This window comes from Triturus cristatus, chromosome 6 (assembly GCF_964204655.1).
Source record: "Triturus cristatus chromosome 6, aTriCri1.1, whole genome shotgun sequence".
Classification (NCBI taxonomy): domain Eukaryota; kingdom Metazoa; phylum Chordata; class Amphibia; order Caudata; family Salamandridae; genus Triturus; species Triturus cristatus.
The window spans coordinates 1,649,313,374-1,649,328,679 of NC_140589.1; the positions used below are offsets into that span (position 1 = coordinate 1,649,313,374).

At 45.1% G+C, this 15,306-nt stretch overlaps 1 protein-coding gene across 3 annotated transcripts in view; it reads right to left on the reverse strand.

Annotated features, from left to right (window-relative positions):
* Window positions 1-15,306, reverse strand: part of MTA3 (metastasis associated 1 family member 3) — a 988,675-nt gene that overhangs the window by 549,410 nt on the left and 423,959 nt on the right. For all 3 annotated transcript variants that reach the window (XM_085612803.1, XM_085612804.1, XM_085612805.1), the window contains exon 10: window positions 8,155-8,229. In XM_085612803.1, coding sequence (XP_085468929.1) covers window positions 8,155-8,229 — 75 coding nt within the window. The remainder of the gene's footprint in view (window positions 1-8,154; window positions 8,230-15,306) is intronic.

Below are 15,306 nucleotides of genomic sequence, written 5' to 3' on the forward strand. Positions count from 1 at the left end.
GGTGTGCTTCGGTCTGACGTTTAGATTCTTTACTTGCGACACACTGCATGACACTTTTTTGCCAATGAAACAGTGTAGTAAAGAAGTCCCATGCTTCCTTTCAACAGGCGTTGTTCAAAAATACTCATTGAAATTTGCAATTATGTATATTCGGCTCGTGCCTTCCTGCACATGTATTATAATTGGTGTTTTAATTTGTTTTCTTCTTCTTTAATTGACTTCTTACAACTGTGTTGCGGTGGAAAAAACCATCAACAACGCGTTTAGCTTACAATTATAACATTAAGCACAGCTACGCTTTAAGAAAAACACAACTGAAAACACCAGATACAACACGTGCAGCAAGACATTAGTCAACTATTGGTACATGCATACAAAAATTCCCCAAACCTACTTGCACCGTTTTGCTTATGGGCTTATTCCCATGTTCGTGTTGGCTACATACATCTGGAGACCTTGGGTATCCAAGAGGCGCCTGACTCTATAAAGCATGCCTTTTAGAGTTACTTTCTTCTTTTGTATTTTTTTTTTTTTAAACACCCAACCTGGGTTGGGAAGGAATTTTAACACAAGCTACACCATTATGGGACACCCTGAAATTAGGGAAACTGCGAAATACCAAGAGATTCCGACAATGGGACCCGATAGGCATCTCAAGGGTGGGAGATCTATGGGAAAAAAGCGAGGTTGTCCCGTTCGGCAAGCTATAAGTCACCTACGGTTTGGCATGGGCGGAAACCTTCAGATATATGCAGATTAGGCATGCACGCATGGCAGTAATTCCACCAGACACACAACTGCCGGAGGCCTCTCCACTACAGGACAGACTTCTAACGGACCAACAAAAAAGCCATCTCCCAAACATACCGGAAAATAATCAACAATCGGCCAGACCCCACAACAGCCCTTAAGGAGTGGTGGGCGGTAGACGTGAGAAAATTGGATGAGGCGGATTGGCAGGAGGCAATTGCGTCCCCAAGAGAAGTAGCGATACCTTCTAAACGAAAACTAGTTCAATTGAAAATCTTACTACACGCGAATACTCCTACATAGATTAGGCAGGACAGATACTCCATTCTGCCTACGACAATGTGGCGCACCAGGTACTTTTTGGCACACAATTTGGGAATGCCCGGCAATCACACCCTATTGGGAGGCTGTCATGAACACGATCTCACAGGTGACTGGGGTCATGGTTCCACCGGAAGAGATGTCTGCTCAACATTTGGGAATCCACGGATCTCAATCATGCGGCTCAAGACTGGGTGGCACTGGGAATGGCAGTAGCGAAGCGCAATATAGCGCAGCACTGGGGCTCAAGAATGACCCCTACCCATCGACAGAGGTGTAGCGATATGGACGGCACAATAACAACTGAGAAGTCAGTATATATCCACAGGGATGCCCCAAAAAATGGACCCGGGTGTGGGGAAGATGGAATACATTCCTGGGTAATATTTGCGAACCCCCTCAGCAGGAATCAGTCAGCAGACAGTGTTTAAACAACTGGGACGGGAATACTAAGGTGTGTAATGCTTTACTCGGCAGATATGTAGTCCAAGGTTGAGAGATAGTACATACTGATCAATGTAAAATGTACATAACTACTGTATAAATGTCACGCCATATAATGTATGCGCTATCGAATATTCCACTGATGTATCGATTGTTCTATCATATAAAATGCCAATAAAATGTTTATTAAAAAAAAAAAAATCGTTCTTAACTTGTATAGGTAGGGCTGGTGCCTGCAACAGGAAACGGCGTAACATACAGCATGGATACAACACACTTTTCCACTCAAAACTAAACTGTTTTTTTGGCAAAGTGGGTAGCTGTGAGTTTTGGGCCTTAGCTACGCCGGCACCTAGGGAAACCTAGCAAACCTGTACATTTTTTAAAACTAGACACCTAGGGGAATCCAGGATGGGGTGACTTGCGATGCTCTCTACAGGATGTTTTACCCCGAATCCTTAGGCAAACCTCACAATTTGACTAAAAATAACATTTCCCTCACATTTCTGTGATGGCACATTGTGGAATCTGCAGGGAGCCACAAACTTACTTCAACCCAGCATTCCTTTAAGTCTTCTCATAACAATGGTACCTCACTGGTGCGGGTAAGGCCTAGTGCCCGCCACAGGAAAAAGCCCAAAACGCAACATTGATGCATCACATTTTTCCACTCAAAACTGACCCTTTTTTCTCAAAGTGGGTAGCTGTGGATTTTCGGCCTGAGCTCAGCCCGCACCTAGGCAAACCTTGCAAACCTGCACATTTAAAAAAAACTAGACACCTGGGGGAATCCACAGTGGTGTGACATTTGTGGCTCTCACCAGTTTGTTTTAGTCAGAATCCATTGCAAACCATAAACTTTGAGTAAAAACCCCATTTTCCTCACATTTCTGTTATGGAAAGTTCTAGAGTCTGCAGGGAGCCACAAACTTCCTTTGACCCATCATTCCACTAAGTCTTACGATAAACGCGCTACTTCACTTGTGTGGAAGGCCTAGTGCCCACGACAGGAAATGGCCCAAAACACGACATGGACAAATCACATTTTACCAAAGTAGGTAGCTGTGGATTTTGGACCCTAACTCAGGTGCACCTATGGAAATCTCGCAAACCTGCACATGTTTTAAAACTAGACAACTAGGGGACTCCAGAGTGGTGTGCCTTGCGTGGATCCAAGGAGGTTCTTTTTCTACCCACAATGCCATGTAAATCTCAAACTTTGTCTGATATTACGCATTTTCCTTACATTTCTGTGATGGAAACTCCCATAATCCGTAGGAATCCACAAAATTCCTACCACCCAGCATTGCCCAACTTGTGACGATAAAAACTCTGTGCCACTTGTGTGGCTGGGCCTAGTGCCTGCGACAGGAACGGATCAAAATGAGGTCAATGCTGGTCCCCCCCAAAGGGTTCCCATTGGCCTTGGTTTGAACTGAACGGGCAAAAGGCCTGTCCCAACAGACCTTGAAAATCCAAGCAGTAGCGCTTTGAGACCATGTAGAAGGACACACATGTAGGAGCTTGGCGTATGTCTGGGACAGGTACCCCGCATGCTAACGCAGTATTAGCGGCCTTAGCCCTGATGGAATACGCCCACAAACCCTCAGGAGCCTGCTTCTTTGCTACTGCATAGCAGATTGTAATGCAAAGTATGCTCCATCAAGAGATGGTTCTCTTTTTCCTTGTCTTGCCTTTTCAGGCTCCTGTGAATCTGATAAAGAGTTGATCATCCATCCAGTTGTCTCTTGTACGATCATTTTTAAAGGACAGTCATTTTTGGATCCATATGGGGAAACTTCTACTCCTTAAAAGGATTAGGGTGAGCAAAAAATGTCGGAAACATGATATTTTGGGTGACATGGAAAGGGGTCACCACCTTGAGAAGGAAGGTGTCACAAGTCCGACAAACCAGTTTTTGTGGGTAGAAGTTAGTGTACGGAGTGTTAACTGAAAGACTGAAGCTCAGTGACCCTCCTGGCTGATGAAATGGTCACTAAGAAGAAAGTTTTAAGGGTCAGGAGTCTTAGCGAACAGTTAGGGATAGGCTCAATTGGGAAGCCCATGCGAAACGTAAGGACCAAATTAAGGTCCCAATCTGGCATGATGAAAGGAATAGGAGGGAACAAACGTTGAGAACCTTTAAGACAATATATCAGAATAGGTGACAAACAGTGAGGGCTGATTCAGCAACTGTAAAAAAAAGCAAAGAAGGCTAAAAGATAACTGTTAGCAGTGCCCAAGGCAAGGCCTTGCCAGGCTAACAGCAGCAGATACAATAACACTTTAAACAAGGAGGGAGAAAGTCGGTCAATATCATGGGAGGAGCACCAAGCCATACATTTATCCCAACAGCAGGCGTATGCAGCTTTGTTGAGGGATGGATGGTTGTCAATTTGATCTCACAAATGTTCAGAGGAAGTTCAAAGGCATTTAACTATCAATGCTCAATCTCCATGCACGAAGGTGGACTAGGTGCAGTTTTGGGTGCCGGACCCTTCCCTATGCTGCGATAAGCAGATCTTCCCAAAGGGGCAGCCTGATCCAAGACAGATGCTGATATTCAGGAGTTCTGGATACCAAACTCTCCTAGCCCAGTCCAGAGCCACTAAGGTGATTTGGGCCTGGTCAGTCCTGATCTTTTTGAGAACTCAAGGTAGGAGCAGTATTGGTGGAAATGCATAGAGGAGTCTCTGGTTCCAGTCTAACTGAAAGCATGTCAGTGTGAGTGCCAATTTGGAAGCTTCAGCATGTAGAACTACTGACATTGCACATTCTCAGTGGTGGCAAATAGACTGAGCCAAGTTTCTCACAATTATCAGAAGAGTCCTTGCACCACCTCTGGAAGTAAACATCATTCGTGATCTAGAAGGCATGGACAGATGAGCTTTTCTACCTTGGTGTTCAGAGATGCTAGGTACTGCACGACCAGGAATAGGTTCTGTCGCTCCAGCCAATTCCAGAGGAGCAGGGCATCCTGGCACAGGGTTCACAACCCCACTTTGCCTTGTTTGTAACAATACCACATGGCGGTGGTGTAGTCTGTGAACATCTGAACAAACCTTACTTTGATGGATGGAAGGAAGGCTTTGAAAGTCTAGCGAATAGCCCTCAGATCTAGGAGGTTGATGTGGAGCTGAAATTTTGATGGACACCAGCATTCTCCGGTTTCCACCTCTCCCAGATGGCCACCCCAACCCAGAAGTGATGCGTGGGTTACCATTGTCAGTTCCGGTTGGGGAACGGTGAAAGTTCTACCACTGGTCCAATTGCAGTCGGCAATCACCACTTTAGATATTTCACAGTCTTCCCCCGAAATCTGGACCAGGTCAGAGAGATTCTTATGGTGCTGCATCCACTGGTATTTCAGATACCACTGAAGAGCCCACGTATGACATCGAGCATGCTTCCCCTGCAGGAGGCCAACAGTTCCAGCAGCTACAGAGTCAGTCTCACTGAAATCCAGGACAGAGGTCAAAACATCAGGATCAAAGCCTGAATGTCACTGACTCTCTGCTCCACGGGGTATATGGAGAACTTTACTGTATCCAGAATGGCAGAACGTTTTCCATAGTCTGGAGGTGGATAAATAACTGAGCCTGCTGTCAACAGTCAGTTGTCAAGGTAAGGGAGGACTGGGAGCCCGGATATCCACAGAAGTGCTGCAACAACTGCCACCACTTTCATAAACACCTGAGAGGCACTGGTGAGGCCAAAGGGAAGCACAGCAAACTGGAAATGCTCTTGGCCTACAGCGATCCGCAGGTGACGCCTGTGGGCGTGAAGGACAGGAATGTGAAAATATGCATCCTGGAGGTCCAATGCTACCATCCAGTCTCCGGGGCAGACCGAACCAGAGTCAACATGAGAATCTTTAATTTCTCTTTCTGTAGAAAAGCATTGAGGGCGAAGAACTAGTATAGCACGAAGGCCTCTGTCTTTTTTCACCACCAGAAAGTAGTGGGGATAGCAATCAAGTCCTGCTTCTGACACTGGCACCCTCTTGATGGCTCCTTTGGCCAACAGAGCCTGCACATCCTGACAAAGCAAAAAGACATGGTCCTCTGTCAGCTGCTCTGGGGATGGTGGAAAAGGTGGCATACGTTCTAGGAAGGGTAGGGCATAACCGTTCAGGACAAACTGCAGCACACACTTGTCAGAAGTTATTGCTTGCCATTAGGACAGGAGGCACCTGATCGTGCCAACAATGGGATAGGTGTGTTGCATGGAGGACCCACGAAAAAGGTTTGGAGGCTGCAGCAGCCACAGGAGTGAGTGACTGGACACTACACTGGGCGAGGTCCCACATCCTCTATTGGATACGCAACACTTGCCACAAAAGGACTGGGAAGGTTTCTGGCCTGGAGGATGAGAGTATTGCAGATACCCATGAAAGCCTAGACCGTGGTAAAGGAAAAGGGTGAAAGGCCTGCTGCAGGTGGAGGGAGCCTATGGAAAGGCCCCAGGATTCAGTGGTGACTCGGCTCTCTAAAGCACTTGAGTGTCATGTCAGCCCTGTCGCCAATGAGACGGGAGTGGTCAAAGGGCATGTGTATCAAGGATGATGGGACCTTCCCTGAAAACTTGGTGGACTGCAACCAGGCATGGTGGCGAAGTGGCACTGTAAAGGCCATGTCTCTGCCTGGTAATCAGTGGTGTCCAATCCACACCAAATGATATTTTCGCTGTGTCCCTGACGTCAACCAATGCCTTGTTCAGGATGACTCAACCCGCCTCAGAAAACATGGGCAGCAGCTGCACAACTAAATCCTATACGGAAAGGGAGTATCGACACAAGAGGCATGCGGTGTTCACTAACCGCGATGCCAAACTAGTGCAAGAGAAGATCCTCTTCCCAAAAGTATCCAGCCTCTTAGATTCCCGTTCTGATGGGGTGGTGACTGTTGAGGCCTGCACCACCAGACTCTCGGCAGTATGATGCTATGACAAGAAGCTGGTTGTCCAGGGTCATGGCGATGGTGCAGGGCAATCATTCTGTGCAGGAGGGCACCTATGCATGGTTTGGCCTAGGCCCCCAGGAGAACATTGGGGAGGGACTCATGAAAGGGAGATGGGACTCTATAGAGCAGACCCCCAGTTGAAGCACCGCTGTTAAGACACTGACTGGTCTTGACCGTAGAGGGTAGTTGCAAGTCAAGAACCTCTGCTGCCCCGAGCAACATGGTCACAAAAGATATACCTTCCTCCATGGCAGACCCTGTAGAGTAAACCAGGCCAGAGTCTAGAATGGTGTCCAGACTACTTGCATCACCCAGATTTCCTATTGGTAGGAGTCATCTTGCAAAAGGCCAGAAAGTAGGGCCCTGTCCAAGGGTGGGATGTCTGGAGATGGGCATGACCTAGGCAGCACTGGACTCAACATCAAGTGTCGTCGTCTCTGAGTGACAGAGGAGAATATGTTCCTCATTGAGTGGCAATGACCTCGTTGGTTGGACTGGGACCGGGAAAAGTGGAGGTACTGGTGTCACTGTCAATCTTTATCAGGGGCCAGATTCACTGGGCCCGGCAGGTATCAAGGGCAAACTCACCAACGGTAACCCGGCATGGCAAAGTAAAACTCCTTGAGTTTGGAAGGAGTTGCTCCAGCTCCAGGGAACTCACGGAAGCGTAGAGCAGTCCCAGCCGCCAGCTCCGCAGGTGAAGTGCAGGAGCAGAGCCTAGAAGCACGGAGCACACTAGTTGAAGCCAAAGAACATTACGATATCTTCATGTGCTTCTTTGGTTTACCCGACTTTGAAGACAAGGACTTGGAGTGGGAAGACTATCGTCTGTGGGAACAGCTACGGGGTATGGCCTCGAGATCTCCCTTGGGAGTTGGGCCAGCCAGAGCCGCCTTCTGCTGCACCAACAGGAGCTTCAATTACCTGCTTGCGAATTGCCTTCAGGTGCATTGATTTGCAGTTGGCGCAGGCCTTGCTGTCATGGCACGACCCCAGGCACAACAGGCACCACAGACAACCAAGTCTGGGTCAGGGACAGACATCTGTCTGGGACATTCATCACACAGCTTTAATTCCATGATTTTATTGGGAAGACACGTCCCTAGCATACTGGGAGCAAAGCTAAAAAATGGATCAATAAAAAGTTGGAAAAAGTCACAAAGTGACAGAGTAAGCTCTCAGTATCTGAACGGTTGGCGCAGAAAGAAATTAATCCTGCTGGATTTGGAACCTGAAACCTAAATATTAGTGATCTCAGCAACACATGCTTAAGTAACGGAACCTGCTTACTAGTCCTTTTCATTGCCTCCTTCATTTGCACATTGCTAAATAACTGATGGAAAACATTGCCTATGAGTTAGCCTATGATTGTAAAACATGTATGGAAATTCACCTTAAAAAAAAAAAGTATTTTAAAATGAATACTGTGTCCCAATGAAGTGAACATGATTAAAACCGTATATATTAAAATGCACAATGCAGAGACAATGAAGTACACATTCATATGTATATGAAATCTTGATGATGCAAATAAAACAAATTACATTGCTTAGATTATATTGTTTTAACTTGTACACATGCAAAGATTCATTAGACTGGGCCACGTATTCATTACTTGAAAATAGTATTGACAACAAAATATACCACAACCTTGCAAAACATTGCATACATATCTTACCTGCTGAACATATCTGTCAGTAGTTTTCCACATATAATAATATTCAATGATGCTTGTTAGGGACTTCCAGGGAAGCTGAAAAAAAGAGATATTTGATTTATTATTAACAGCCTGCAAAACATTTATGAAACTTGCCCGCCTGTTAGAAATGGGGGTCTCTAGTTGACAATGGTTTGCACTTTTGTCCAAGTAGGGGCCCTTCTCCCTACTACTACTTCTACTCCTAAAATACCCGTGCTCACCCCCTTGGAAGCTTGGCATGAGCAGACAGACTTATCTCAGAGACAGTGTGTAAAGCATTTGTGCACACATACAGTAATTTAATTTAATTTAATTGTGGGTTTATATAGCGCTAGAATCGACTCCCAGAGGAGTATCTCTGCGCTTCGACCGCTGGGGAACCCGTCCTGGATCACCCTGAGAGATGGTCCCTAATGGGTATCTCCAAGGTGCGACCAAGCATCCCCGGCGGTCTGGGGGGGCCGTTGTGAAGATGAGGCAAGCTAATGCCCAGAGTTGCCGAGTGTGGTCCCTGACTAGAGTAGGCACCGAAGCGAGAATTATCGAGTCCGCTGACCCTGGTCCACGACCCTGCCGCGTCGGGAATTGAACCCTGGTCCCGGGCCGTCCTCTGCTTACGGGTCTGCCGCCTCTAACCAGTGAGCCACACTTCTCCACAGTAATACTGTGGAAATACTACAAATGGACACCACACCAGCTTAGAAAAAGAAGTCATCTTTATCTAAACTAAAACAAGCCCAAATGACAAAAATCCACAATACAGTGCTCAAAATATGACTTTTAAAAGGCAAAACCAGTTCTGTTCATAGAAAATGGTGGATGCTACACTTTCAGCACAAAGTACCTTAGATGCGTCAAAACTACAAGATAAAAGGGTCACAGGGAAGGTGATGCGACAGTTCCTTACACTCAGGGAAGGTGAAACGTCCGTTCTTTGCTCCAGGGGGAGGGGATGCGTCAGTTCCTTACTGCTGCGCAGGGGAGGTGATTTGTCAGTTCCTTACCAGAGAGAAGGTGATGCTTTGGTTTCTTACTGCGTCGCCCAATGATGCGACAGACTTGGCGCCTCGAAGCGATGCATGACAATCAGGGACAATACAATGCGTGAAAATCCGGGTTGCGCTGATAGTCGAGGCGGTGGCGGAAAACAGGCGCTGCAACCATTTCAGCGGCGTCCCCTCGGTGTGTCAGTTCTTCGGCTGCGGCGATGCGTCAGAAATTCTTCTCGCACTACTGCGATACCGGTTGGAATCCAGACGATGCGGCGAGTGTCACAGTTTCTTTGGTGTTTGCAGTTCCCAGCCCTAGAAAAAACCTCCAGAGGCCAGAACACGGATAGGCAGCTCTTGGCAGGTCAGAACTTCCAGCATTGGAGTTAAGGAGGAACTTTGTGTCCCCGAAACTTTAGAACAGGAGGCAAGCTCTACTTCAAGCCCTTGGAGATCTTCCTCAAGCAGGGGACACAGCAGACAGCAAAGTCTTAGTCCTTTCCTTGGCAGAAACAGCCACTGCAGGCCAACCCAAGACAGCACACAGCAAAGGGGCAGTTTTCTTCTTCAGTTTCTCTAGCTCTAATCCTTGGCAAAGGTTCCTCTTGATATCCAGAAATCACCTAAAGTTCTGGGGTCTGTGCCCAATATTTCTACAGCAATTATCTTTGTTCGCTGGTGGCAGAGAAAGCCTGTGCTCAGTCAAAACCAGTTCTGTCCTCTCTGGTCCAGCTTCCCGGCAGGAGGTGGAGACAGCATTGTGTAAGGCAGACCAGGCCCATTCAGGTGAAAGGAAATCTCCTCCACCTACTCTAAATGCAGCACAAGTCTATTCAGCCCAGCCCGACTCACCCCCAGGAAAGGCAGGGCAAACCTCAACCCCCCCAAGTGGCTGTCTACATTGAATGCACATCCCCAGCCCCTGGCACTCCAAAACCAGACTGTCAATACACAACCCAGCAGAAGCATAGAGGATGACTAAGCAAGAAAAAAGCAAACACAAGGAGATGACGGACAGAGCGCTGAAACTTTTCAGACACTCACCCCCAGACACAGATCTGGGTTGAATCTATCATTGTTCTTTAGCTCACTTAGCCACCCCAGTTCAGACCCAGCCATATGCAATCAGTCTTAACCCTGTGCCTCATGGGAACAGTCCTTACCAAACTGCCAAGCCAGTTCTTCCCTGGACCGGAAAAAAGCATCCTTCGGGGTAACACCCCATATCAGCCAGGCTAGCTTGAATCCAGAGGCAAAGTGAGCAAGGGACCCATGTCTGGGCATACCGTGTTCCCATGAAGCACAGGGTCAAGACTGATTTGCATATAGCTGGGTCTGAACTGAGGTGGCAAAGTGAGCTAAAGAATGATGATGGATTCAACCTAGATCTGTGACTGGGGGTGAGTGTCTGAAAAGTTTCAGCGCTCCATCCATCACCTCCTTGTGTTTGCTTTGTTCGCCCTAAGTTGGCAGTGTATGCCCAGACGAGGGTCCCTTTCTCACTTTGCCACTGGATTCAAGCTAGCCTGGCTGATTAGGGGTGTTACCCCAAAACCGGTCGCAGGATGGTTGTTTCCGGTCCAGGGAAGACATGGCTTGGCAGTTCGGGCTGGACTGTTCCCATGAGGCACAAGGTCAAGAATGATTTGCAGAAAGCTGTGTCTGAACTGGGGTGGCGAAGTGAGCTAAAGAATGATGATGGATTCAGCCCAGATCTGTGACTGGGGGTGAGAGTTTGAAAAGTTTCAGCATTCAGTCCATCATCTCTTTGTGTTTGCCAAGCAAGAAAATACCCACTTTCTAAAAGTGGTATTTTCAAACACAGAATGTAAAAATAATCCTTACTAAAAGATGCATCTTTATTTTCTGAGTTCAGGCATACTAAAGGTTATCTTCCCATCTTGTCCCAATTGAAAGTTATATTTATAAAAGTTTATAAACAAACTCACATTCTATCCTATGGGACAGATAGCCTTTCAATAGTGAAAAATGAAATTCACTGTAGTTCACTATCAGGACATGTTACACACATCACAGGACATGTTACACACATCACAACATGTCCTATCTTTCACAGACACTGCACCCTGCCCACATGGGTACCTTGAGCCTCCCTTAGGGGTGACTCACATGTAAGAAAAGGGAAGGTTAGGAAATGGTAAGTGGGTGCACTTGCCAGGTCGACAAAGCAGTAGAGACTGCGCGCAGACACTGTAGTGGCAGGCCTGAGACCCCTTTGAAAGGCTGCTTGTGTGGGTGGCACAATCAGTGCCGCAGGCCCACGAGAAGCATTTGACATGCAGACCCTGGGCACATATAGTGCACTGTACTAGGGGATTTGTTGCAAGTCAAATAAGCCAACCATGGAAACACCAATGCATATACACAATTTACAGAGGGAGCACTTGCACTTTGGCACTGATCAGCAGTGGCAAAATGGCCAAAGCACCTAAACCAGCAAAAAAATAATTCAGCACACAGCAAAAATACAAGAGGCAAAGATGCAGGGGAAAACCACGCAAAGGATGCCAGTTCTAACACCTGTCTTGATTCTACAGAAAGCACATCACACCTCGTACAAATCAACACTTTTCAGTAAGGTGTTTACTCTGTTATGTATGGCTCTGGTCGAGAGCCACTAGCATAACTAACTGAATTCAAATCCAGTAACTTACTGCCTTGACGTAGCAACAGTTGTGAACAAAAGCTGGTGCTATCACAACAGGTATACGAGTCAATTTTAAGGCTAAGTGAATTGCCTTTGTGTCCTCGTTATAGGATAATACCTCTTTTTGAGGATGCACCAATGCCCCTGATATCAAGATACAAAACCCTGGGATAATAACAAAAATAAATGTTATGACGTCACACTCCTCCCTGGGTGTCATGCTTTATCGTCATCCCACACTCGCCAAAGAATCCTCGGCTACATCAAGGGTACTTTCAGGGAAGAAGAGGTAAAGAAATCAGATAGGAAAAAAAAAATCCCACTTATCTACCCTAGGGACACAACTCGTTATTAGGCGGGTGGTGAAGAGAAGGTTAAAATGGGGATATGGGATGTGTTGGAGATTTTACTGGCTCTTACATCCAACTAGGTCAACAGGTTTCAGACCTTATAGTGGCCCAAACAAGATTCCAGGGCTTTCATCAGGACCGGAATCCTACTTTCCCTAAAATTAGTCCATGGTAACATAGATACAGCACCAGCATAGTCAGGAGGAGGATAAACACACAAATGAGACTACTAGGTTCCCCTTGTTAACTCCAGCTTACAGTTTGAAAATCCAACTGTAAGGGAACTTATGAATACTAATTAAAAAGTGAGTCTTCGCTCCCAAGCCAAATATACTTATTGGTACTGTATGTATATCTGCTGGTGATGTATGCCCACCATTAGAGGATCAATTATCTTGAGATCAGAGGCATACGTGTGTCCTCAGAGGTATTATCCTATAGCTAGGGCTTAAAGGCAACTCACTTAGCCTTAAACTGGACACATTTGCATGTGGTAATAGCGATATTAATTCAGGTGAATGCAAATGTAGGAAGTCTAACTTCCTCTCTAATTCCTTTCCCTTCTGATCGTAAGGGTTTGTTGTGAATTCAACGAACTGGTTACCCGCTGTTGCTGATTGTCTGCTTTGTGAACATAGCTACAGAAGGGGGAAGCGGTGGTGGGGTTAGTTAAGGATGGAAGATATGGTAGGTCCAGGTCAGACACTGTCTTATAAGGTAGTATGTCATTTAGTTTTAGCAATCATGATTATAAAATCTCTAGTTTGCTGCATGACAAAAAACTATGAGCACAATATTTTTCAAATACAATTTTACATTTCAGTCAACTGAACTAAATACAAAACCATTATAAGAATAGCTAAAAACCATATTAAAATTCATTCTCAACACATTTCGTTTATACACTGTATGCACTGTGCAGGCCGTTAACCACTTAAGTTTTAGTGATCTTTATTGTAAACACAAAAATAACATCATGCATGATTTCTTAAGATATAGTGCAAGTGAAGACTGGTATACTGACAATAGTCAAGACGATGCTGTTGCACAAGGAATGTGTCTAAATCATGACTTTTTTCAAAAAAGACCCAATCAAGTATCCCATTTGTCGGAGTGAGCATTTAAACATTTGTAGTGAAGTAAAAGAGAATAGTTTGTAACAGTAATGTGAAATATTTCTAAAATGACACTGTTGCCTACAGTGAAATAAGCCTATACCAAACGTACCTTTTCACCAGCTTCACCAAATAAAATCTTTCAAACTTTGAACTCTTGACAACTGTTTTTGACCCCAGGGTAGTTGGATTATGCACGTGTCTTTCTCTAGGCATTTATTTTAAAGGTTTTTTTTATGAGCTTGATAAGAAAATCTAGAGACATCATCTAGTAGCATAATAAACAAAATTAAACAAAATGAAAACCAAAGAACACAATTGTTTTTTGTTATCTATCTCTATAATGAGAAATTTCTGCGTTAAAGTTGACCAGTTTGTGCTGGTAGCATAACACCCCTTCCTCTAATTGAGACTTCTGCAGCTCACAAGTAATAGCTGCTTTTCACACCTAATATTCTAATCTGAGGCAAGGCCAACTGTTCCATTTCAAACTATTTCCTAAAAAATGCATTTCCTATCAGCTCATATCCCTTCAGGAATTACATATATGTGCCAATATATTCGAAGACAAGTCCCCTTTCAGAGGGTGGGCTCTGACAACGGGTGAAAGCAGATGTGCCTACAAAGGATTTGATTCTGTGGGAAATGGAATGAGCTGGCTTTGGGAAGCTCTAAGGAGAGTGAGAGTTTTAGACCAAGTTCTGTTCTGCCACTTTCAAAAACTGAATCAGAGGCATTGTGGCCTTGTTGCAGCAAAGGATATTTTGGTGTCAGAAGCCAGTCACAGTGCAGTACAAGGTAGAAAATGTGCAGGAACCATTGCTACATTCACTCATGGAACCTCATCAACCATAACCGAGGTCATACCTTAAGAACTGCTGTAACCACTATCAAGACAGAGAAGTGAAAAGAGTTGAGGAAAAGTGAAGATTACTCTCTTGAAACAGTTCCCATGTACCTGATGAAGGACAGTTTTGAGGTTTCACCTATTTTGCTCAAACTCTGGACCTTGAAAGCTGCTTTGAGAGCTACAAGTGTTAGACTCATACTGACCCCACAATGACAACCACATAGACCTGCCTACTGTAAAACATCTTTCCTAAGACTGAAGAAATGGAAGATAGTAATGAAAAATATAGTTTATGTGCTAGGAGGAAAAGCAGTGGTGGCTAGACCTTTGGCTGTGGACATTACTAGAAGCGAGGAAAAGACTTGTTCCCACTTAAACCCATTGCTTTGTGTCAAAGAAGCCTTCCCTTAAAAAATTGGTCAGCTGAAACTCTAAGAATAAGGCCATCACATTTTTGAGAATTTCTTTTTTTTCTCAACTTTTCAAAAATGTATCACCAACACAACCTGCCAATCCTACTTAAAAAAGAATTAACATTGGAGGCTACAGTTTCCTAATATATTACACTTGGAGCTTATTTATGCTACGTTTGAGGCTCTAGCAGGATTGTGAAAATAAGTATAGGACCCTCGGAGATCCCTGCTCAGCAATGAATTCCAGCCTTGCAAACATGAAAGTTTCTGACCTACAGAAAAATGGAAAAATGTCTAAGTCTGAAGGTAAAACCCAAGAGCAGGAAGAGTGTGGCTAATGAAGACCATAGTGTTTTCAGTTTGATGTGCCAGCAGGAAGGTGAAAACAATGTATCTGATCTAGTGGAGTCCTCTTTGACCACAGCTCTTGGCCTCGGATCATTACGTACTTTTTACTTACCAAAAAATGACAAATTCAGAAGGTAGTTTAAAGGCTCACCCGGATTAATCACAAATCATTTCCCAACCTCACTGTGGAGTTGCAAAGAGTGCCCAGATCTCCTTTCTTCATAAACCTTTACCTGGGCATACCAAAGCTTGTGTGTGACTGTGCTCCATTGTTGTTGGACATCTGAGTGTGACTTGGTTCCAGTTAATCACTCTTAAGTTGCTTGAATTACATTTTTGGTTCCTATTGTTTTCTTTGGACCTGTTTTTCATAACTTTTAACACCTGATCCCAACATC